Source organism: Megascapheus bottae, chromosome X, assembly GCF_031878675.1.
Source record: "Megascapheus bottae isolate mThoBot1 chromosome X, mThoBot2.hap1, whole genome shotgun sequence".
In the NCBI taxonomy this organism is placed as follows: Eukaryota; Metazoa; Chordata; class Mammalia; order Rodentia; family Geomyidae; genus Megascapheus; species Megascapheus bottae.
In genome coordinates, this window is record NC_143547.1 from 20,703,781 (window position 1) to 20,726,421 (window position 22,641).

At 36.9% G+C, this 22,641-nt stretch overlaps 1 protein-coding gene and 1 long non-coding RNA gene across 2 annotated transcripts in view; one reads left to right on the plus strand and one right to left on the minus strand.

The window, feature by feature from the left end:
• Cybb (cytochrome b-245 beta chain) overlaps nucleotides 1–22,641 on the plus strand; it is a 37,434-nt gene that overhangs the window by 10,766 nt on the left and 4,027 nt on the right. The window contains exons 4-11 of the mRNA XM_090325726.1: nucleotides 977–1,061; nucleotides 2,423–2,568; nucleotides 4,727–4,917; nucleotides 9,295–9,424; nucleotides 12,167–12,259; nucleotides 17,212–17,465; nucleotides 18,517–18,679; nucleotides 20,226–20,372. Of these exons, the coding sequence (XP_090181852.1) occupies nucleotides 977–1,061; nucleotides 2,423–2,568; nucleotides 4,727–4,917; nucleotides 9,295–9,424; nucleotides 12,167–12,259; nucleotides 17,212–17,465; nucleotides 18,517–18,679; nucleotides 20,226–20,372 (1,209 nt within the window). The remainder of the gene's footprint in view (nucleotides 1–976; nucleotides 1,062–2,422; nucleotides 2,569–4,726; nucleotides 4,918–9,294; nucleotides 9,425–12,166; nucleotides 12,260–17,211; nucleotides 17,466–18,516; nucleotides 18,680–20,225; nucleotides 20,373–22,641) is intronic.
• LOC150040568 (uncharacterized) lies at nucleotides 16,287–18,711 on the minus strand. Its single transcript, XR_016533722.1, has 4 exons — nucleotides 18,465–18,711; nucleotides 17,343–17,461; nucleotides 16,920–17,162; nucleotides 16,287–16,422 (listed from the first exon to the last, which is right to left on the minus strand). It is a non-coding gene; the product is annotated as an uncharacterized LOC150040568 (long non-coding RNA).

Consider the following 22,641-nt stretch of genomic DNA (forward strand, 5'->3'; position numbering starts at 1 on the left):
TAGCCTTGAGAAAAATCCAAGGACGGTGCTCAGGCCCTGAGCTTAAGCCCAGGACTGGGGAAAAAATTCTTCTCTTCTTAAAAGTCTTCTGAGTGATAGTGTATTTAGATTCTGGAACAAAGCAGCCAGAGTGATAAATTGTCCAATAGCCGGGAGAGTCAAGTTTTATTTCAGCTATAAACTAGTATTTTGTTTTCTGATTTTGAACATTGATCTGAATCCATATTCAAACCCAAATCCACTAACATTGACACATAGGAGAAATACACTGAAATATGGACCAAAATATTATTTTTTATTATCAAGATAATCAGGTAGGGTATTAAAGAGCAGAATATTGATGTAGATTGACATCAGATGGCCTTGGTTTAAACAGCTTTGTTCTTACTATGTTTGTGTGATCAAAGGTAGGATAATTTCTCTCTGCCTTTGTTTCTAGTATATATTAATAACAACAGTACCTCCATAGTAACACTGATGTAAGAATTAAGTGAATCAATGCATATAAGTGCTTAAAATTGTTCCTTGCAAGGATCTTGATAAATGTAATTGTCCTTGTTTTGGTCTTATTATATAGTGATATTTCTTGTCATGTCTCTGACCTCCCATAATATATATAGTAGAGTGGTGTTGCTGGAGAAAAGTCACTTGTACCTACTAGAATGCCAAGTATGTGAAGAAAAGCCTTCTCATTATTTCATTTCTATAGATCCTGTCTGTTTAGTAATTAAATTATCCAGTATGGATAAATATTTTCTCTCTACAAACTCATTGTTATGAGAACCGAAACACATTGGTTATTCTGGCTGTGTCATTTACTAGCTGTTTGACTTGGGGGAAAATGATTACAAGCTTTGTATCTACATTTTCTCATCCATCAAATGCATAGAAAGATGTCATTTGTAGAATGGTTGTGAAAATTAAAAATTCTTCTTGTTAAGTATTTTTATTCCATTCTTTCTCTTTCAATCCAAAGTGCTGCTCAACAAGAATTAGAAGACAACTGGACAGAAACCTCACCTTTCATAAACTGGTAGCATGGATGATAGCACTTCATACTGGTAGGTTTATTAAAACATTTGAAATTGCAAGGAAAAAATATACCCAGGCAGCCTACTCTTTTCTTGGATACATAGGTGTAAGAGATCAGACTTTACGTGTCCATTGGGTCATAGTCAGATATGCTGTAGTTCTGTTCAAAATTGTTCACTACTCTGTTATATAATGTTAAGATTTATTTCTTTAAAGCTTTTCTGTCAGGATATTTCTGTAAAACTGAAAGTGTGCTTTGGGAAAAGTCAATCTCATCCTTTTTAGTAGCAACGATGTCTGTTAGTCCACATATGAGAGCTTTTATTCATTGATTTTACAAAATTAATTGGCTGCACATGTTGGAAATGTGAATTTTTGGCAATAAGCCTCCAGAAGCATCAGTCCATAAACTGACTCCCTCAAGAAAGTGCTTATCACCGCCGTTATTATTACTGTCATTTTATGACAATAAAAGTATGTGTAATGAATACTACGCATGCATATTAATAAATATGCATGATAATATGCATATGGATGCATGGCATAGGCAAATTTACTATATAATTATCATAATTATTAGGGTGAGAGTGTTGGTACAGAAGAACATGCCTAAGACAATGCTAGTAGCTATTCCATTTCCTGACAAGATGACACGAGCAAGATTTTCAAGTTACTATGCCCTACTTTCCTCATCTGTTTGATAAGCTCATCTTAATTGTACCTACATCAATAAGTAATGCTTAAGAAATTGTGAAATACTGATGAGAGTACTTGGAATCAAGTAAACCCTGAATAAATGATTGTAAAGTAGAGAACACAGGTCATTTTAAAAATATTCGTTCAGTCATTGGATTGTATCAATGTAACAATTTTTATAATCCCAGATATAATTTCAGAATTACATGAGTGGGCCAGTCACTATATGTACATACATATATCATGATATATAATTATATATAATATTTAATATATATATATATATATATAGAGAGAGAGAGAGAGAGAGAGAGAGAGAGACAGTTTCCCTGTTCAACCACAGAAACATTAGGGAAAGAGATAGATAAATGAGAGCATAGCTAACTCCCTTGGAGACAGAGGCTATTCTAGATGTCTAGAAATTGGTTGAATCTTTTGGAATGTTAGCTTAAACTCTTTACCTCAAGACCAGAGATGTTAAAGGATTTTCACAATCCTACAGCAGAAAGCAGTTTAACCACTATGATTCCTTTGCTTTTTTTTTGTGGAGACCCTGATCTTGTTTGTAAGCTTCCTAGGCCACTGTTGTGTTCCTATGACTTATTATAGGATCACCGGCTGTGGCTTGAAGCCCAGATTATATTAATTTGTGCATACTTTCATTTTCCTTGTTTTTCTTCTCTGCCCTTTTTAGCAATTCACACCATTGCACATTTATTCAATGTGGAGTGGTGTGTGAATGCCAGAGTCAACAATTCTGATTATTATTCGATAGCACTTTCTGACATTGGAGACAAGGACAATGAAACTTATCTTAACTTTGCTCGAGAAAGAATCAAGGTAAACCTCTCATTTCTTGACTGAGTTGCTCCATAAGTTATTGAAACAGAAGACTTTGTTTTAATTACTGAAGAACTCGACTTGGCTAGAATACTAACAGAAATTGGCTGATTGTGAGGGATACAGAGTGTGAGTACAGCCAGGCGTCAGTGGCTCACACCTAGTAATCCTAGCTACTCAGAAGGCTGAGATCTGAGGATAGTGGTTCAAAGCCAGCCCGGACATTAACATCCGTGTGACTCTTATGTCCAATTAACTACCAGAAAACTAGAAGTGTCACTGTGGCTCAAGTGGTAGAGCACTAGCCTTGAGCTAAAGAGCTTAGGGACAACACCCAGGCCCAGTGTTCAAGCCCAATGATGAACAAAAAAATAATAATAATGTGAATATAAAGAAAATATCTCCTGTGTTTCTGAGTCCATGTGCTGAGGCTGTGCAGCTATTTTATAGACCCTTAAGCTCACATGTGACAATGTTTACCCATGGAGACTAAGGTAACTCAGGCTCAATCATGAGCTTGCCATGAGGTGAATAAAGCAAGGAGAGTATTTCTAATCAAACAAATTGGATTTACCCCTTGCCACAGGAAAAGAAATTCCATGCCATGAAGAAATCTCAGGGAGTTGTTAAAAGGGATTTATAGTGTGAATCAAAATTTGTATTACATGGTATTGAGGATGGTTTTAAAAAGCAAGGGTTTGCTTATGATCAGAAATGAGGGATGGGCCTGAGACATCTCTCTTGTTCTTTTTTTCCCCCCAAGAAGTAGAAAGAAATCAAGGGGTTTAAATGAAAATAGGTCCACAAGCAGCATCACTCAAGTTTTGTATAGGCTCAGACACAGTTTCAAAGCATTTCACTACATCATATGCAAAGTAACCTTGTTTGAAGTTGCTGTTCTATGAAATGACTTGTGTAAACTAGGGAACACTTAGCCTAGTTGTTAGTGTGAGATCAACCATCCGTTGACAGTTGTCAGTGATGTTTTTGCTCTTCCTTGCCTATAACAGCTGGGAGTGTCTTTTATCTGGTAATTGTCATCCTTTGGTGCACTGAGAATAACTTGGCAGTTTTTCAGGAACAGGCATAAGAATGTTCAGAGTCCAGGATTTCTTTCATCTCATAAATTGTTGAAGCTTCTTACACCCAGAGAGAAACTCCAAGCTATTTTCATATACCCAATGGCATAGGCTAAGTCACATAACTACCCATTACATTTTAAACACATATTCCTTATATTTAGGAAAAATTTACAAGAGAACACTCTTAATATTTCTGTTATCCTCTAACTGACATGAGGAAAATTTGCACTGTCTCCTTAGAGAATTAAGGAGACAGAATTAAGTACTACCAAATACAAATTTTCTATTGTATCATGGGTAAACTTTTTCACATTGCTTATTATTGGCCCAATGATGTATAAGAGAGGCAATATGAACATAGTAGGTAAGCTGGCACTAATATACTCTCCCCAGATTTGGGGGATCATTTTTATTTTATCTGAGAGCCTTCAGAGTATTTTATTTTTTGTTACATGTGCCTGTTTCCTTTTCCAAGGACTGAACTTGCTGGCAGGCTGAAAATTAGAAGGATCTAAATGGTAGACTCTCCAATAAGTGATGAGCGCAGGCCATTAATTGTCATCTTCTTTGCCTCCAGTTGGGATAAGCTCTGAGGTATATCTTACCATCCGGGGTCATGCCAAAGCTATCCTCTGTGAGTCTTTGTCTGAGTTCATGTTCTCACTTGGCTTTTTCCTTTTTTTTCTCTGTTGTGTTTCTCATTGGCTTATTAGTTTCTCTCAGAGTACATTCTTTCTAAATCACTTGCCTATGAATTCTCATCTCAGGATCCACTCCAGGTAAACCAAGCCTCAAGTGGTAGGCATTCTCAAAATACACTGGGAAACCAATCACAGTTGCACTTTCCAAATCAAAGGGAGAGTTTATGTACCAATTTGTGTTTCCCATGACTCCTCAAGTAAACTCCTTTTAGTTTTAGAAATATTTACTCCAAGTCTTTATCTCTCCATGAGGATTGAGTAGGACTATCCAAATGGGGACGTGAATCGAAATGTAAATACTTTTATAAAAGCCTTTATAATTCTGTATTTGAGAACCTATGAGAATGTACATATGTGTGTGCTTTTATTTTACAGAACCCTGAAGGGGGCCTATACGTGGCTGTAACTCGGTTGGCAGGGATCACCGGAATTGTCATCACCCTGTGTCTCATATTAATCATTACCTCTTCCACCAAAACTATCCGGAGGTCTTACTTTGAAGTGTTTTGGTACACACACCATCTCTTTGTGATCTTCTTCATTGGTCTTGCCATCCATGGAGCTGAGTGAGTTTTTAGTTCCAGAGACAAGGACTTTATGTGTGTGCCCTTGTAGAGGCACAGTAACTTTCTTGCTATATGTGCTCAACCTGTCTACTGAGGGGGATGTAAAAGAACAGAACAAATCCGTTTAGTGTAGACTAGTCAGCCGCACTGTAAATTTTGTTATAGATTTTAGGATCCAGGACAAAACTCCTGGGTCCCATATGTCAGGTCTGGTCACTTGCCATGAAAATAGAAAAAAAAATATTATTTCAATCCAATTTCTGCACTCTTTCTTCCTTAAAAAGACATTTTCTAGAGCTTTAAATAGGTGGAAGAATTGGGGACAGGGTAAAAGGCATGCATTGCATAGTGCTCATCACAGAAGTGTTTTGGTGGCCATCGGTGGCTGGTAACTGTCACAAGTGATCTTAGCAGCTCATTTTCTTAGGATTGGTACAGAGAAGCCTTATTACAGTAAAATGCCTGTCAGGTTTTCCACTTCTTTCTGAATTCCAAGATAGCTGCAAGAAGGATTGCTGGAAAGAATGCGTCTAGGCCTCATTTTATCCTACTTTTAGTTTATTTATGGGCCTATGTAAGAAGTCAGTGTTTCTAAGGAAAAGCAGATATCAAGCAAGCATTACAGTTTCTTCTACCCAACTAAGTATTACTTTTATGTAGTTATTTACAGCAATCACCCTAAGGAAAATATATCAACATCTGATTATCTCTGAGAGTATATAACACTGGCAGGATCTTGTATCTCTACAAAGTTGTCTCCTGTGACCTAATCACTTAATGAATTAGATGAACTCCAAAACCAGAAGAGTTATTGATTAATCAATAGAAGAGGTTCTCTGTAGTTCAACTGGTTTTGATTGAAGCCACCATTTACTTATTAGACGCCTTGTGTGTATCAAGACCTATCTTGAGCACTGAGGGAATTGTTAGCAGGAAAAATACATGGATATTGCTTTGGAACATATAATAAAAGTAGAAACTAACTTCTGTTGAGCACTGTTGTGCTTCAGGGTCTATATTTATAATTTGATGGCAAATATTTCTTTTAATCTCTGTACTGTATAGATAGATGTTCTTACTATTCATAGGGACTTTAAAATTGGTTAAAAATATGTAAACAAAGCCGGGAATGGTGGCTCATGCCTGTAATCCTAGCTACTCAGAAAGCTGATATCTTAGGATCAAGGTTTAAAGCTAGCCTGGGCAGGAAAGTCCATGAGAATCTTATCTCCAATTAACCTCTAGAAAACTGGAAGCTGCACTGTGGCTCAAGGGATAGGGCAGTAGCCTTGAATTGAGGAGCTCATGGACAGCCCCTAGGACCAGAGTTTAAGCCCCACAACGAATAACAAAAAAATATGTAGACTGGGCCCCTCCCCGCTGATGAATGACCCAGAGTACAGATGGTCTACAGCAAATTACGTGAATACTCTCACAGAGATACATAGAGCTGCACATGTAATTGGGATGAATCCTCTTTAATATTAGATTTCCTTTTTCTACCTATTTCCTACCACCTGCAGACAAAGGCAGGCCCAGGAAAGTTCCCTAGTGAGTATAGATTTCCAGGAAACTAAGGGTTCAGAAAGCAGACATTCAAAACTCAAACACTCTTCTTAGAACCAAGTTGATTAGGCTCATATTAGTCAAGTCAAGAATAAAAAGGGGAAGGGTGGGGAGAACTGCTTTCATAACTTCTGCATGTGTTTGTGTTCTAAACCATTTCCTGATTCTGACACCTAATAAACGCTTTCTAAGTGCTAAAAAAATCAATAGGGGAGAGAAATCGCTTGACTTTCCTAAAGCAATTGAATATATTTAAGTGGAACTTCACCAAAAAACAAGCTTTTTCAGTGAATTGCAGGGAACACAAAGAATTTCTTCCTCTCTCTAATTTAGCAGTTCCAAACACTATTTGGATAGTATCACACATATCCATCTTCCTTTGGAGCAGACAGATTTATTTGCCCTGTTTCTATTGGAGGAATGTCTGCTACTCACATTCGTGAGATATTGTTCCCAGTCAGCTGTGTAACAGCTGAAATAGCATTAACATTCAGATTTCCAGACTTCTGATAATAATATTGAGAAGTAGAAAACTGGATTTTTTCCCTATCATTGACTCCCTATGTGAGCATTAGAATCAAAGACTTTAATAGCTACCAATGTTTTAACCTTTGAATTATAGTGAGTACTATTTTTTGTGCTGGACCTAGGGCTTGAACTCAGAGCCTGGGTGCTGTCCCTAAGCTCCTTTTTGCTCAAGGCTGGCACTCTTCAACTTGAGCCTTAATTCTTCTTCCAACTTTTTTTGGTAGTTTATTGCTGATAAGAGTCATGCACTTTCCTGTCACAGATGGCTTCAAATTGCAACCCTCAGATTCCTGCTTCCTGAATAGCGAGGGTTATAGGCACCAGTGCCCAGCTTATATCTTACATTTTTATACATCATATCAATTAGTATAATGAGGTACTATTATATGAAGTATTTTAATGAGGTATTATACCTATTTTATAGCTAAATTATCTTACTTCACAATTTTCCCAAGGGCACCCAATTACTAAGGGGTTGACCTGAGATTTGAACCCAATGATGCCTGGCTTGAGTTATTACCCCATGTAAAATGGAAAAGACAATACTTGCCCCTCAAGCATGTTATGATCATTAACTAAGATAACTGGTGAACAATGCAAGTCCACCCATAGTAAGTGCTCTATATATGGTAATTTTCTCCTGGAACAAAAAAAGAGTTGTTAATCACCTTGAATTAAAATATCCTCTCATTATACTATATGGCATTGTAAATTTTAGGTCTCTCTCTAAAACAAATTTTTAAAAAGGACTTTTGTGTCTTGTTTTGTTTTGGTCCATTCCTGAGGCTTGAACTCTGGGACTGGGTGCTGTCCCTGAGCTTTAGGGCTCAAGGTTGGCACTCTACCACTTGACCACTTGACCACTTGAGCCATAGCTTCAGTTCTAGCATTTTGTTGGTTAATTGGAGACAAGAGTCTCAGGACTTTCCTGCCTACATTGGGCTTCAGCCATGATCTTAAGCTCTCTGAGTAGCTAAGATTACAGACATGAGCCACTGTAACTGGTTTATCTTCTTATTTTTTTGTTGTTTTGGAATATATATTTTGAAGAGCCTGTTTAAGTCAAGGACATGACTTATTTAACTTGGTACCCTCACCCTGCTATCATAACTAATCCAAAACTAACTGTATTTTCATGGTTATTCCATTAGTATTTACTTAAGTAAATAATATCTGAAAACACTATTGGCACTCGTGTCTGAAATAATGGCATGATTCCCAGAGGATAAAGTTGTCTCAAACACAATTCAACCTCTTAGTTTAATTGAGATAATTACATATTCTTTACTATTTTCTTTTTATTTATTTTTATTTTTGCCAGTCCTGGGCTTGAGCTCAGGGCCTGAGCACTGTCCTTGGACTTTCTCAAGGCTAGAGCTCTACCACTTGACCCTCAGCACAACTTCTGGATTTTTTCTATGTATATGGTACAAAGAATCGAACCTGGGTCTTTGTGCATGCTAGGCAAGCACACTACCACTAGGCCAAACTCCTGGCCCCTACTATTTTGTTTTGTAAACAAGGTCTTACTGTATAGCACATGTATTCTTCAAATTGTTTACGTAGCCCAGTATAGCCTCAAATTCATAATGTTCCTCTATTTATATTGGGATTATATGTGTGTACCATGACTCCCATTCTAGACCATTTTTTATGCCCACAAATAAAGTAATTCTGCATCTCAAGGCTACTTACTGTTGATGAGTTTAGGGGTTGTCCCACTACACAAAAGTACGTAACAAATGGAGGAAATTAGCCCATACTCTACTAGCTAAGCCCTTTATCTGTAAAGTTATCCTCTCAGAAGACAAACTTTTATCTGGTTTGCATAAAGGTATTGTATGGGCCAGTAGTCAGCATGTTACAATTGCATTTTATCTGGTTTTGTGTGTTTGTTTATAAATGAAAATAGCTGAGACATAGTCTCCCTTTAAGAAAACATATATTGTATGGATGATCGAAGACTTAACCTCTTTAATTTTAATATAGACATTCTTCATGCCATTATATAATTTTTTCCTATTGTAAAAATCATATATATTTTCTTTCCCTTCCTCTACCTAATTTGTTCAGGGAGAACAATAAGATACTCCTTTTAGTGAAACGTGTAGAACATACATTAAGGTTTTTAAAGTATATCCAAATCAGGATTGAGGATGTAACTTGGTGATAACCTAGCATATGTTGGATCTGGGTTCCATCTTAAGTACTACAAAAATTTTAACAATTCAAAAGCACACACTCTACTTGTTTGCTGTTAAATTGTTAACATTTTTTTCCCAGACGAATTGTACGTCAGCAGACTGACGAAAGTATGAAGGAGCACAAACTATCGCTATGCAATCAAAGCATCTCACAATGGGGAAAAATAAAGGACTGTCCAATACCAAAGTTTGCTGGGAATCCTCCTATGGTACGTACAAATTATTATTATGATTATAGTTTTTTTATTGCAGTCTTTCAAGTGTGTAAGAAGCATGTACAATATGGAATTTTGAGAACGTTGTGTCTGCTTTTCTCTACTTATTGACTAGAATTGCTTCTTGAAATAGAAACTTTGCACTGACACAAAACTTGGAAAAGAAGTGTTTAATTCAAGAGGTTTCATCATTTTTCTTCTGAATGCAAGGTCCAGAGTAGCACTAGTCAATTTTCAAAGGGGCACTTTATTATTCCATCCTATACTGAGTTGAATAGCTCAAATCACTACACAGAATGTCTTTGGGTGGCAAGAAATAAAGTAAACTTTTATGGCTCAAGAACTTGAAGGAAAAGAGGAAAATGCACTCTGTACTGCCATTAGGAAATCCAGTCCACTAAGAATGAAGGAAGCCAGACAACCGTGTCACCAGCATCACTAGCCTTGTGATGGTGCAGGAATTTGACAAGGATAAATAAAGGGAAAGATACTGAAACTCAATCCTAGATAGACTTTTAAAAGGCTTCATTTTGTTTATATGTTTTCACCAAAAGAGTAAGAAGTAGGACCTGTAATGTTCCTCTTTCTCTATTGGCATACAGTATATTTTATTGGTTATTGTCCTAACTGTAGATGTAAAACTAAAAAAAAGGACAAAATTTGTGTGGAGTTTCTGAATAGGACTTTTTTGCCAGTCCTGGGCTTGAGCTCAGGACCTGAGCACTGTCCTTGGGTTTTCTCAAGGCTACTTGAGCCACAATACCACTTCCAGCTTTTTTATGTATGTGGTACTGAGGGATCAAACCCAGGTCTTCGTGCATCCTAGGCAACAACTCCTCCACTAGGTCAAACTCCCAGCCCCTAGGATTGTTTTTTCTTCAGTATAATATGGTTTATTATAAAAGGTAAATTCCTCATTCATTTATTCATTTCCTCCTTTCTCAGTGTGAGAGTACTCTTTTTCTATAAATATCATGCTATGAAGATTCATCTTTGAGATCTAGCTTTGTTCATTAAGGAAAGCATCAGGAATGTCAATGGACTGTCCTCACTACATGAATGTGTTAGTAGAAATGAAATAATAAGGGAATCATATTGTTGGTCCTTTTCTGGGATAAGGAATGCACATTTCCTCAATGATAGATGGAGTTAGAGTTCAATTACCTTTATAGGAATCTACCTCAAAAGAACTTTGGTATTGGGGCCGGGAGTTTGGCCTAGTGGTTAAAGTGCTTGCCTAGCATGCATGGAGACCCGGGTTCGATTCCTCGGAACCACATACATAGAAAAAAGCTGGAAGTGGTGCTGAGGCTCAAGTGGTAGAGTGCTAGCCTTGAGAAAGTCCAAGGACAGTGCTCAGGCCCTGAGCTCAAGCCCAGGACTGGCAAAAAAAAAAGAACTTTGGTATTTCTGGAACTATTTGGGTCAATGTCCAAATCTAGCTCCATTAACAGTACCTCATAATGGCACCCAAGAAAGAGATGGTTGGTATGAGACTGAAGTACCTGCCTATTACGAACATGAAGTCCAACAGCAGAATGTTTCTGATGTTTGGTGCTAATATTATTACACTTTGGTTGGAAATGTGGATACTGAAGTGGTCTTAACTTCCAACAAAATGTTTCCAAAATATATAATTTAATAGAAAGATCATTTGTGAAACTATAGGAATCATTCTGTGATTTGTTTCCTTATTAGAATCCATTCTGGAAAGTCATCAATGCTAGTGTTCTGAAACACTGTATATTCTTACCAGATGCTTAGCTCTAAAAGTCTAAAATCCTTTGCATCTGTTCTTTTGACAAGTGCATTGCATAGCTTCAAAACATTACCAGAATACTGAAGAAACAGCTAAACTCTTACATAAAATTTGTGATCTTGCAAAAGATTAATCTCTGACTCCATGGCTAAGAGAAAGCAATAACAGTGTTGCATTAAAAACACCATGTTGCCGAAATGATATACTTCAGAGACATATTAATTCTGAAACCAACCGTGGTCTATTATAGGTCTAATGCAATTGTGGTTATGACACTGAGAGGAAATCTCATTCTTGTAGGCAGTTCCTCTTTGGAAACTTTCATACTTCAAATACAGTTCCCCAATGAGGCTAAGGAGAAAATTTAATTCTTACTAGCTCAACAATTTATCATACCTTCAGATTTTTTTCATACATTGTGTTTCATAAGAGATGTAGTACTCCAGTGCCAAGTGTGTGTGTGTGTGTGTGTGTGTGTGTGTGTGTGTGTGTGGTGTGTATGTGTGGTGTGTGTGTGTGTGTGTGTGTGTGTGTGTGTGTGTGTGTGTGTTTTGCAGGGGGATAGGGGACAGTCAGGATAGAGGGGATGGTCCTGAGGCTTAAACTCTGGGCCTGAGCATTGTTTCTGAGCTTCTTTGGGCCAAGGCTAGAACTTCAGCTACCTGTGTCCAGCTAGTGTCAACTATTTTTAAAAGCCTTTTTCAAAGGGCCAGGAGTTTGGCCTAGTGGTAGAGTGCTTGGCTAGCATGCAATTCCTCAGTACCACATATGCAGAAAAAGCCAGAAGTGGTGCAGAGGCTCAAGTGGTAGAGTAGTAGCCTTGAGAAAGCCCAAGGTCAGTGCTCAGACCCTCAGTTCACCCCAGGACTGGCCAAAAAAAGCCTACAAATATGCCTCTGACTTGTAAATTTTTTTCTGGAATATTTTATTACCTGCTACCCTTAACACATCGCATTGTAATTTTGCTTTGATTGCAGACTTGGAAATGGATAGTAGGCCCCATGTTCCTTTATCTCTGTGAGAGGTTGGTGCGGTTCTGGCGATCTCAGCAGAAGGTGGTCATCACCAAGGTATTAGTTGGTTTAATTACTAGTAGACAAGTGTCTAAGCATAGCAAGAGCTCTTCCTAAGTTCCCTATGTCATTGGTCAGAAGTCATTTATATCCAGCTTCTTTCAAGAAGCATAAAGCAGATAGATCTAAGATTACTTCATTGTATTTAACTCACTGATATAGTGGGGTGCTTGAATTTGGGGACTTTGATTTTCACAACTGGTGCTCTACTACTTAAACCATGCCTCCATTTCAGTTTATGCCAATTAATTCAAGATAAAATTCTCTTGATTTTGTCTGCCTAGGCTGCCTTTGAAACTTGATCCTCAGATTTCAGCTCACAGCAATAGTGGGAGTACTATTCCACTTTCTATCTTCCTGGCCTTTTGCCTAAACCAATATGGATGGTAGAAGTTATCACTTTCTCTATCAAAATGACGCCAGCCTCTTTCCCCACCACACACACATATAAGTGAGTGAGTGTGAGTATAAGAGAAGGGTAAAGTGGGTAAAAGATAAACAATTAGTTAGAGCCAAAAAGGAAAACAAGTGAGCCAAAATTTTCAGAGGCCAAAAGATCCAACTAAAAGTAAAGGGAACAAAAATGAAAAGATATTTCTAGGTCATCATTCTGTCCTTTAGAAACAGAGAATATCAGAACTGAAGCAAGGTAGAACTATGATGTATCTTCAATTTTATCTCTTATCTCCAAGTCTCAAGTGGCTTGTTCCCTCTCTTCTATTATTTTTATCCAATATGAAACACGTAGATACCCAACTATATATATATATATATATATATGATATATATGCATTCTTTGTTATAATATCAGGAAACACCAAACCTTAAATTTCATTTTTGTCAAACGAAATTTAATGTAACTCAGTTGAAAAAGTATTTACCAAAAGTTTACTATGGGTTACTTTTCAAAACACAAAAATGAAGATGGAAAGTACTCTATGCTAGCTTTCGTTCCTTTTTGACATCTATAATGGTCATGATAAAACTCATCCTGCTGACAGTGGCAGTTATGCAACACAGGAAGTTTCAAAAGTTCCCCCATTTTAATGCACGCTATTTTGTATTATAAGAAAAAACACCACAGGTCAGTAAAATGGTGCCACAAAATTTATTCACCTTAATTGACAAAAAGTAACTAAACTAGATAAATATACGTATTTCTCTCTCTCTCTCTCTCTCTCTCTCTATATATATATATATATATATGTATAGATAGATAGATAGATAGATAGATAGATAGATAGACAGATGTAGATATAGATATGGAAAACTTGTTTCCTTGTGAAAAAGAGGTACCTTTTTTCTTATACAAATATAAGAAACAATATTTTATTTAAAAATTTCCAGGGAGAATGCTAATTACTAGCGTGCATCCTATTAAGTTAAATCCTCTTTGTGGTACTCAGGAGGCTGAGATCTGAGTATCAAGGTTCAATGCCAGCCTAAGCACAAAAATCAATGAGACTCTTATCTCCAGTTAACCACAAGAAAACCAGAAGTGGCACTAGCCTTGAGCTGAAGAGATCAGGGACAATGCCCAGGTCCAGAGTTCAAGTACCACAACTGACAAAAAAAAGTCCTCTTTGTGCCTCTGGTAGTAGACTTGCAATATGGGGAAAATTGTTCTCATCACAAAAATTACAACATAATAAACACTTTTCAAATTGCATTCAAGATGATGTTTTTCAACTCCTTATTTAGGAGAATGGGCAAGTTGGTCACAATCTCCTCAAATAAAATATATTTAAGTCATGACTTTTGAATTGTTTGACTTATTTTGTGATGTAAGGGGTAAAATATGGTCCCTGTGCCTGCTAAATATGTAATTTACCACTGTGCTGTGTCCTGAGACAGAAATTTTTATTTCTGGTATTCTGGGCTTGCAGATATATGACTGGGGCAATGAGCACATTTTTTCTGAACAATGTCTTTCCTTCCCTTGCTCTCTCCCATTTTTTTCCTTCCCATTCTCACCTATAAAATTCAACAAATGAAGAAAGATATTTTTTTATTGCCCTGTTTACATTTCTTTCTTTTTTTCTTTTTTGTCCTTTGGTTTACACCTTGTTGTCACTGTTTTCTTTTATTTCTATACCCTTCGACTTGTATATAAATTTATCTGATTAGGGGAAGGGAAGGGGAATCACAGAAACCGGGAGACATAGGGTGAATCAATGCAGCAGTGATATTCAGTTGACATTGTCTTGAAAAATGAACTATACAACTTGGAGAAGAGAAATGAGTTCGGGGGAAGTGAAAGAAAATGAGGAAGGTGGATAACACTGTTCAAAAAGAAATGTACTACCAGGCGCGGGAGGCTCATGCCTGTAATCCTAGCTACTCAAGAAGCTAAGATCTGAGGCTTGAGGTTCAAAGCCGGCCAGGGAACTAAAGCCCATGAGAAACTTAACTCTTAAACACCAGAAAACCGGAAGTGGCACTGTAGATCAAGTGGTAGAGCACTAGCCTTGAGATGAAGCGCTCAGGGACAGTGCCAAGGTCCAGAATCCAAGCTTCATGGCCAACCAAGTGAAAAAAAAAAAAGAAAACAAGAAAAAAATAAAAAAAAGTATGCTTACTACCTTACTTATATAACTGTAACCCCTGTGGTACATCACCTTTACAATAAAAATAAATGTAAATGTACAGTTCATTTTCCACATAGTGCCTAGCGAGTATCACTGTTGTATTTGTTCACCCATTTGTTTCACCTCTTCCATGCCCTCCTTACCCTCCCCCCCCGCCCCGCCCAAAGGCAAATTAACATATAAGACAGAAGGAAAAGACAACAAAAAACAGCAACAATGAAATCTCATTTTCTTTTCTCTAGATATTCACAGTGACTACAAAGGAGGATATTCATAGGAGTGGTTGACCAGGGCTCAATACCTATGTGCATATGATCCTATGAAATAATATTTTATGAAACATATTCCAAAAATTCTTATTGAAAGGCTTTTCCGTTCTTCCCTACCTTCTCACTCATTAAAAAAGCCCACTATACAGTGTAATGTTTCATTAAATTATACTTTGTGTAATAATCAAATGAAGTTAATTTAAATATTCTTCACCTGGAATATTTATTGTCTCAAGGTGCTGAGAACACAGAAGCTTATCACTGGTAGTTTTGAAATATGAAATATATAATTGTTATCTACAATCTCTCAACTCTACAACAGAACATCAGAACTTCTTACTCCTAAGAATGAGTCAGTACAAATTAGTCTTCCTCAACTCTCCCTCTATCCTATCTACTCAGCAACTTTTACCCACCATTCTACACCATAATTCTATGAGATCAAATATTAGACTCCACATGAGTGAAATCATACCGAATTTGTCTTTTTGTGCCTGGCAAAGTGCACTTAACATAATATTGCCCATGTTTATCCCTATGGAGTAGAAGACAGAATGTTACCCCTTTTCAAAACAGCTGAATAGTATTCTACTGTGTATATGGACCACAGTTTTGCTTATCCTTTCATCTAGTGATGGACACTTAAAGTGACATTGTATCTTGGCTATCATATGTAGTGTTACAACAAATTATAGGAGCGCAAGTGTCTCTTTGATGAAAGCATATTTCTATATTGCTGTTTATTGTGTTCTTTTATGTGTAGGGGGATTAGTGAGAATTGAACTCAGCCTTGTGCTCCCACTTGCCTTTTTCACTCAGGGCTTGCATTCTATCACTTAAGCCAAAGTTCCATTTCTGTTTTTTGCTGTGTAATCAGAGATATGAGTCTAGTGGACTTTTCTGTCAGGACTGGCTTCAAACAGTGATTCTTAGGCCTCCTGAAAAGCTAGGATTATAGGTGTGAACCACTAGCTCCTGACTATTGTGTTCTATTTTAAAATATTCCCCTGCTTACTATTGATGGGTATTTGAATTGTTTCCTATTTTGCTATTGTGAGTAAAGGTGTTATAAACACATGTATATATGAGATGAAGGAGAATAGCAGTAACTCCTTGAGTTGGGGCAAAATGGATGAAGTATTTTCAAAGCAGAAACAATGCATGAAGTATAGGACAAGTTTAAGATTTAATTGAGGACCAGGATGGATGATAGCACAGTTGACTTGGCTTTGAGGCTATTGCCATATAAGTAGCCAATGTTATCTTCTTCTTTTGTCCAGATACCAAGAACTTCTCTCATCTCCTGAAAAGAGAGGATAGATTAACTGAATGTCATTACTTTTCTATTTTTGTTAATCAGATTTTTGTGGGTCATGGGACTTGAACTCTGGGCCTGGGCACTGGCCCTGAGCTCTTCAGCTCAAGGCTACCATTCTACCCCTTGAGCAACAGTCCTACTTCCCACTTTTCTATTTTTGTAACTTTTTTGAGTTCTGAGAGAAAAAAAATTGCAACAGGCTGATAAACTGAGTTGGTTGAATATTTTTGCAACTACTCTAACAGAGAACTGAATGTGAAAGGAGTATAGGGTATATTCTCAGGAACAGGTTCAAGATGGTAACTGAATTTGTCAAGAAAATAAGGCAGGGTGTGGTGGCATATGCCTGTAATTCTAGGCAAGACAGAAGAATTACAAGATCAAAGTTGGCCTGGGCTACATACCAAGTTGCAGGCTAGCCTAGTCTATATAGTAAACTACTCCCTCAAAAGAAGAGGAAGAAAAGAAAGAAAGTCACTTACCCCAATTTACTTGCAGTTTTGGCCTTATCTGGTCCTACAAGGAGTATTAAAGTAGCCCCTTGGAATGGTTCCAAATTGAAGCAAGGTGACCAGTATGTTGTTATCTTTTTCTCACCCCATCACTGGAAATGGATTACTGCTGAGAGCAAATCCAATGTCTTGCACACCTTCTGGAGGACTTTCTCTGTTCATCGTGAAACGGAAAACTTGTCTGCTTAGTACAGCCTTTTATTCATAGGAACACTGTAAAATCAAATATTTTGGAAAGCTATCATTTATACTTATTTTACAGGTGGTCACCCACCCTTTCAAAACCATTGAGCTGCAGATGAAGAAAAAGGGATTCAAGATGGAGGTGGGACAATACATTTTTGTCAAGTGCCCCAAGGTATCCAGGCTGGAGTGGCATCCTTTCACACTGACCTCTGCCCCAGAGGAAGACTTCTTTAGCATCCATATTCGCATTGTTGGGGATTGGACAGAGGGGCTATTCAATGCTTGTGGCTGTGATAAGAAGGAATTTCAAGATGCCTGGAAACTACCTAAGTGAGTAAAAATTACATATTATAAAAGTGCATAACTTTTGATGAATATAGCTATAACCCCTCTATACATTACCCCAACAACAAAACACAATAATATATACACATATATATGTGTGTATGTATTTATACATGTATGTATGATACATGGCAAAAAAGTGCATAACTTTAGGAGCAACTGAACTAAACAATTACTCTCACTATCATAGCGCTTGATTCTCTGACCAAAAAAAACAGTGGTTCTAAGATATAGATAAATATACGTATCTTTCTGTGTGTTCCCCATTGCATTCATGTGGTTTTTATACATGTTTTATGAATTGTACATGAAATATAATTGAATCAAACACCAATAGTCAATACTCTCACATTTCTTCAAATATATGAGGGCCAAAGCCAAGTCATGCTAACTTCTTCTATCAAACAAAAATGTAATATGTCAAATATATTCTTAAATTTTAATTAGCATCATTTATTTGAGGGTATATTATACATTATTTGCTTTATAGTTTTCTGCTTACATGTCTGTATAATTTTAAGTACTTAACAATGCTGAAGAAAAAGTGTTTCTTGAATGGCACATGAATAGACAAATGAAAAGAGATATTAAATCTATAAGATGTTGTGATGCAGAAAATTCTTACTTGGATGCACAAGGTACAGAAGCATTCAAGTGTAGTATGATTCTCTGGGATGCACAGGTGTGTGCATGTGTGTGTGTGTGTGTGTGTGTGTGAGAGAGAGAGAGAGAGAGAGAGAGAGAGAGAGAGAGAGAGAGAGAGAGAGAGAGAGAATCAAAGAAGGATAGAGATGAAAATATACCAGTGGTGAGTCATCAAATGTTTCCAGTTAGCTAAGGATTCCTCTTAATTTCAATCCCAGTGGTATTATTAAGTTGGCTAACTGAAAGTCATGTTATAGGAAAAAAATGCCCCATAGAGAATTTGCCTGTTTACAACTGACACATTGCATATCTCTAGTTATAATAAATGTTCCATCTTACTGTGAAGAGCATGATATCTCTGAAATCATCTTTTCTTCACACGTCCATCCAGGATTGCAGTTGATGGACCTTTTGGGACAGCCAGTGAAGATGTGTTCAGCTATGAGGTAGTGATGCTAGTGGGAGCTGGAATTGGAGTCACACCCTTTGCATCCATTCTCAAGTCAGTCTGGTATAAATACTGCAATAATGCCACTAATCTGAAACTAAAGAAGGTGAGTTCCTGTATTATTTTAGAGGGACTATGTTGGTCCTTCCTTCCTGCCAAGTAAAGTCTAAAAGTTCCTTAAGGGCTAAGGCTGACAGATACTATGGGAAATGAATAAAAATTTTGGATAGTTCCAGAGTTTTCTTCAAAGAATTATCTGGTAACTTATATGTGCATTTATATAAACAAGCCTATTAGTAAAAGTAGTATGTTGTATTTATATTATGTATTTAGTGTTATGATAATTCACATTAAAATATTGGAAAATATTTATAATTCCAATTTAAAAGCTATCTTTTTATGCATTAATTTTTCTCATGATATTTAGTTAGCAACTTTGAAGAGCAGACATGAAAGGTTTTTTTTACATCTAATATCATTTTATTTGCATTAATAAGCAGAATTTAAGTTATATCAGTAGCTAATTAAATGTAAAGTTTTTAAAGTAATTATGACTTATTTTAAGTTTTTTTTGCCAGTCCTGGACTTGAGCTCAGGGCCTGGGAACTGTCCTTGGGCTTCCTCAAGGCTAGAGCTCTACCACTTGAGCCTCAGCACCACTTCTGGCTTTTTTCTATATATGTGGTACTGAGGAATCGAACCCGGGTCTTCATGCATGCTAGGCAAGCACTCTACCACTAGGCCAAACTCACAGCCTTATTTTAAATTTTTAAACTCTTTAAAATATTATTATTAAGTAGTTGTATAAAAAAGCTTTAATTCCAAGAGTCAGATTATGAGTATGCGTCTTGATCAATGTCACCCCTTCCATCATTCTCCCTATATTTCCCAATCTCATCGATACTCTCAAGTTGCATAATTCAATTGTTGCATAGGGTACATTGAATAAGACTGCTTTCGCTTACCTGTCCTCCCTCCATTCATTACTTCTCTTCATTGCTTTCCCTCTCACAGACTTAATTTTTAAAATTCTCTCCTTTATTTTCTTTTGTATGTGGGAGAAATATGGATAAAACTATTTTTCCCTGAGAACTCATGAATATCTAGGGGTAGCAGGCAGCAAAGAAATCCTTTAGCAGCCACTATTCATCTAGTTTTCTTTGGCCTATCTTGGATATGCTGAAAAAAGAAAAAAAAACAAAAACAGGGATTCTGAGACAAAGAGATGGCCTAGAAGGAAAGTTGGTAGGCCAGTAGGTTGTTGGGGTTTTTTTTGTTGTTTTGTTTTATTAAAGATTTTATTAACATTGATTTTTACATCATATTTCAAATGTCATGTTTAACAAACAAGTATTCAAGAAGGGAATCTCTATACACAACCACAGGCACATAGATTTTAGAACATGATTAAAATTAAGGTGAGGGTTTGTATGTCATAGGTACATGTTAATATATGTAATTTTTATTTTGTTTTGTTTTTTGTTTGTTTTAGCTGTATAGAAATGCCCAGAGCTTTCTTAAAACCTGTGTTTCTGGGCATTCTGAGTATTGGTGGGGAGACATTTGAAAGTGTGGAAATTGATTTTCTACTCGAAAATCGATTGTGCTGATCAAGCCTATTCAAATTTGCTTGGTGGCCATTTCTTTTTCAGATCTACTTCTACTGGTTGTGTCGGGACACACATGCCTTTGAATGGTTTGCAGATCTGCTGCAACTGCTGGAAACCCAGATGCAAGAGAGGAACAATGCTGACTTTCTCAGCTACAACATCTATCTGACAGGCTGGGATGAATCTCAGGTGAGGGCCAGGGGTTTGGTTCTTAGGTCCTTTCTAAGGGTTTAGAGTTTGCTGCTGTTGTTGTTGTGTCCTATATACTGACATTATTTCAAGAACAGTTAATAGATTCTAGTGACCCGAATCATTCATTCTCACTCAGTATCACTACATGATGTTTGGGCCCTTGGGACTAGATTCAAAGCTAAGGAGCCTATGAGGTGGGAATGAAGGCCATGTTTCTGACATTGTAGGAGTTGTCCCACCAGACTTTCTCAAATCAGATCACAAGAGCATTATGGATAATGGAGAAAATACTTTCTATCATCTATCTATCCACATCTACACACATTCAGATGTGTATTCCTTTAACTGTTTATGCATGTTTCACAACCTACTTAATGCATTTGCATTAATTAAGCAGGTACAGTCACCTTCCATATCTATGGCTCTGCATATATTTATTCAAACAACCATGGAACAAAAATATTTGGAAATAAAACTGCACCCACATTGAACATGTTTACTGTTTTTCTCATTATTGTTCTCTAAATAATAGCATAACAATTAAAAAGAGCATGTACATTGCATTATTATAAATGATATTATGGTATTATAAGTGACCTAGAGATGGTTTAAAGTATACAGGAGGATATGCCCAGGTTCTGTAGGGAACTATATCATCAGAGGATTTTGGTATGTGAGGGGGAGGTGTCCTAGAACTAATTCCTCACAGATACCAAGGGATCTCTGAACAATGTGCTAAATTTTGTTCTTAGTGTTTAATATATTGTTTAATTTTATGCTACCAACAACACTATAGAGGTAACTATTTATTATTAGACACATTTTAATGATGATGAAATAAGGTCTAGAATAAATTAGGTCATTTGCCTAAAACTACCTTGCCAACAAATAAATGACAGCCTCAAAATGTTCAGAGTCTGCAGTGAGTATTTCCCAGTAGTTGTGATTATTACTTCTGAGCAGAACCAGGTGTATGCACAATAAAAGTAAAGTACTTGCACTGATATATGTGTATAAAATATTAATGTGTGTGCATGTGGGTGTGCCTATCAAATAAATGTGTGCTTTCAAAAGGTGGTCAAGAGACCACTAAAATAAAACAGGACTGTCCTAAACTGGAGATTTTGCCTCCTTTCCTGGCCCTCACCAGAGACATTTGGCAGTGCACACACATTACAGTTGACGAGTTTGAGGAGCACTACATTCAGCCTTCTGCTTAAGGGCCTTAAGAATCCTATTAGGAAGAAAGCATCCCCAAGGATGACCTCTCAAAGGGCCCACTCGCATGCTATCACACTTGCAACATCTGCATTTTTGAGGGGGCCTATTCAAAGTACAGCAGCAGATTGTACCTAGACATTGCTTATCCTCAACCTGGCAAGATTAATTACTCATTTGGATTTTATAATTAAGGGCCTATCGTAGTGTTTTGAGCTCACAAAGGACCCTAATAACAGGTGTTATAAGTCCAGGATATTGTGATCATCAGGACTGCTGCTCCAGATCTTAATAGCTGCTATGTCTATAATTTGTAAGGAAAATATTTAAAACAATGTAAAAAATGAAATTCAAAAAAATGCTCTAATTCATAGACGGCCTTAAAGTGTTTCTATTTTTGGGTTTTTTTGTGCCAGTCCTGGGCTTGAGTTCAGGGCCTGAGCACTGTCCTTGGGCTACCACAGCACCACTTCCAGCTTTTTTCTATGTGTGGTACTGAGGAATCAAACCCCGGTCTTCATGCATGCTAGGCAAGCACTCTACCACTAGGCCAAACTCCCGGCCCCAAAGTGTTTCTATTTTTAAAGACAGAAACTATTAAAAATGGAAACTTATTTACATTAAGTAAATAATAATATTGCTTTATAAAATTGGTCCCTGTAAGGATTATTAAGCCAGAGTATCCACCTTAAGCTCCATTATCCCAATCCTCTATCCTCTGTTTAAGGAATTAGAAATGTAATTTATTTTTAAAGTACATTTAATTAACTGATTTTATGGAAAGTACCCATTGTTCAAAGTGGGATCTTCTAGAATGTCAGAGAAACAGCATATAAGTAGTACACATATGTACATATTCATGCACACACATATGTACACATTCACCCAGCTTTAGGTTTGGTTTAATATCTTACTTGTTACTAGATTTTGAGTGTGTTTTGCTTATTATTATTACAGCTCTTAGTGATTCTTCCAAAGAATGAGAATCAGTAGAGAAACTCAAGCATGGAGAGAGAAACAATGAGATATGCCCATACTTTAATGCCTG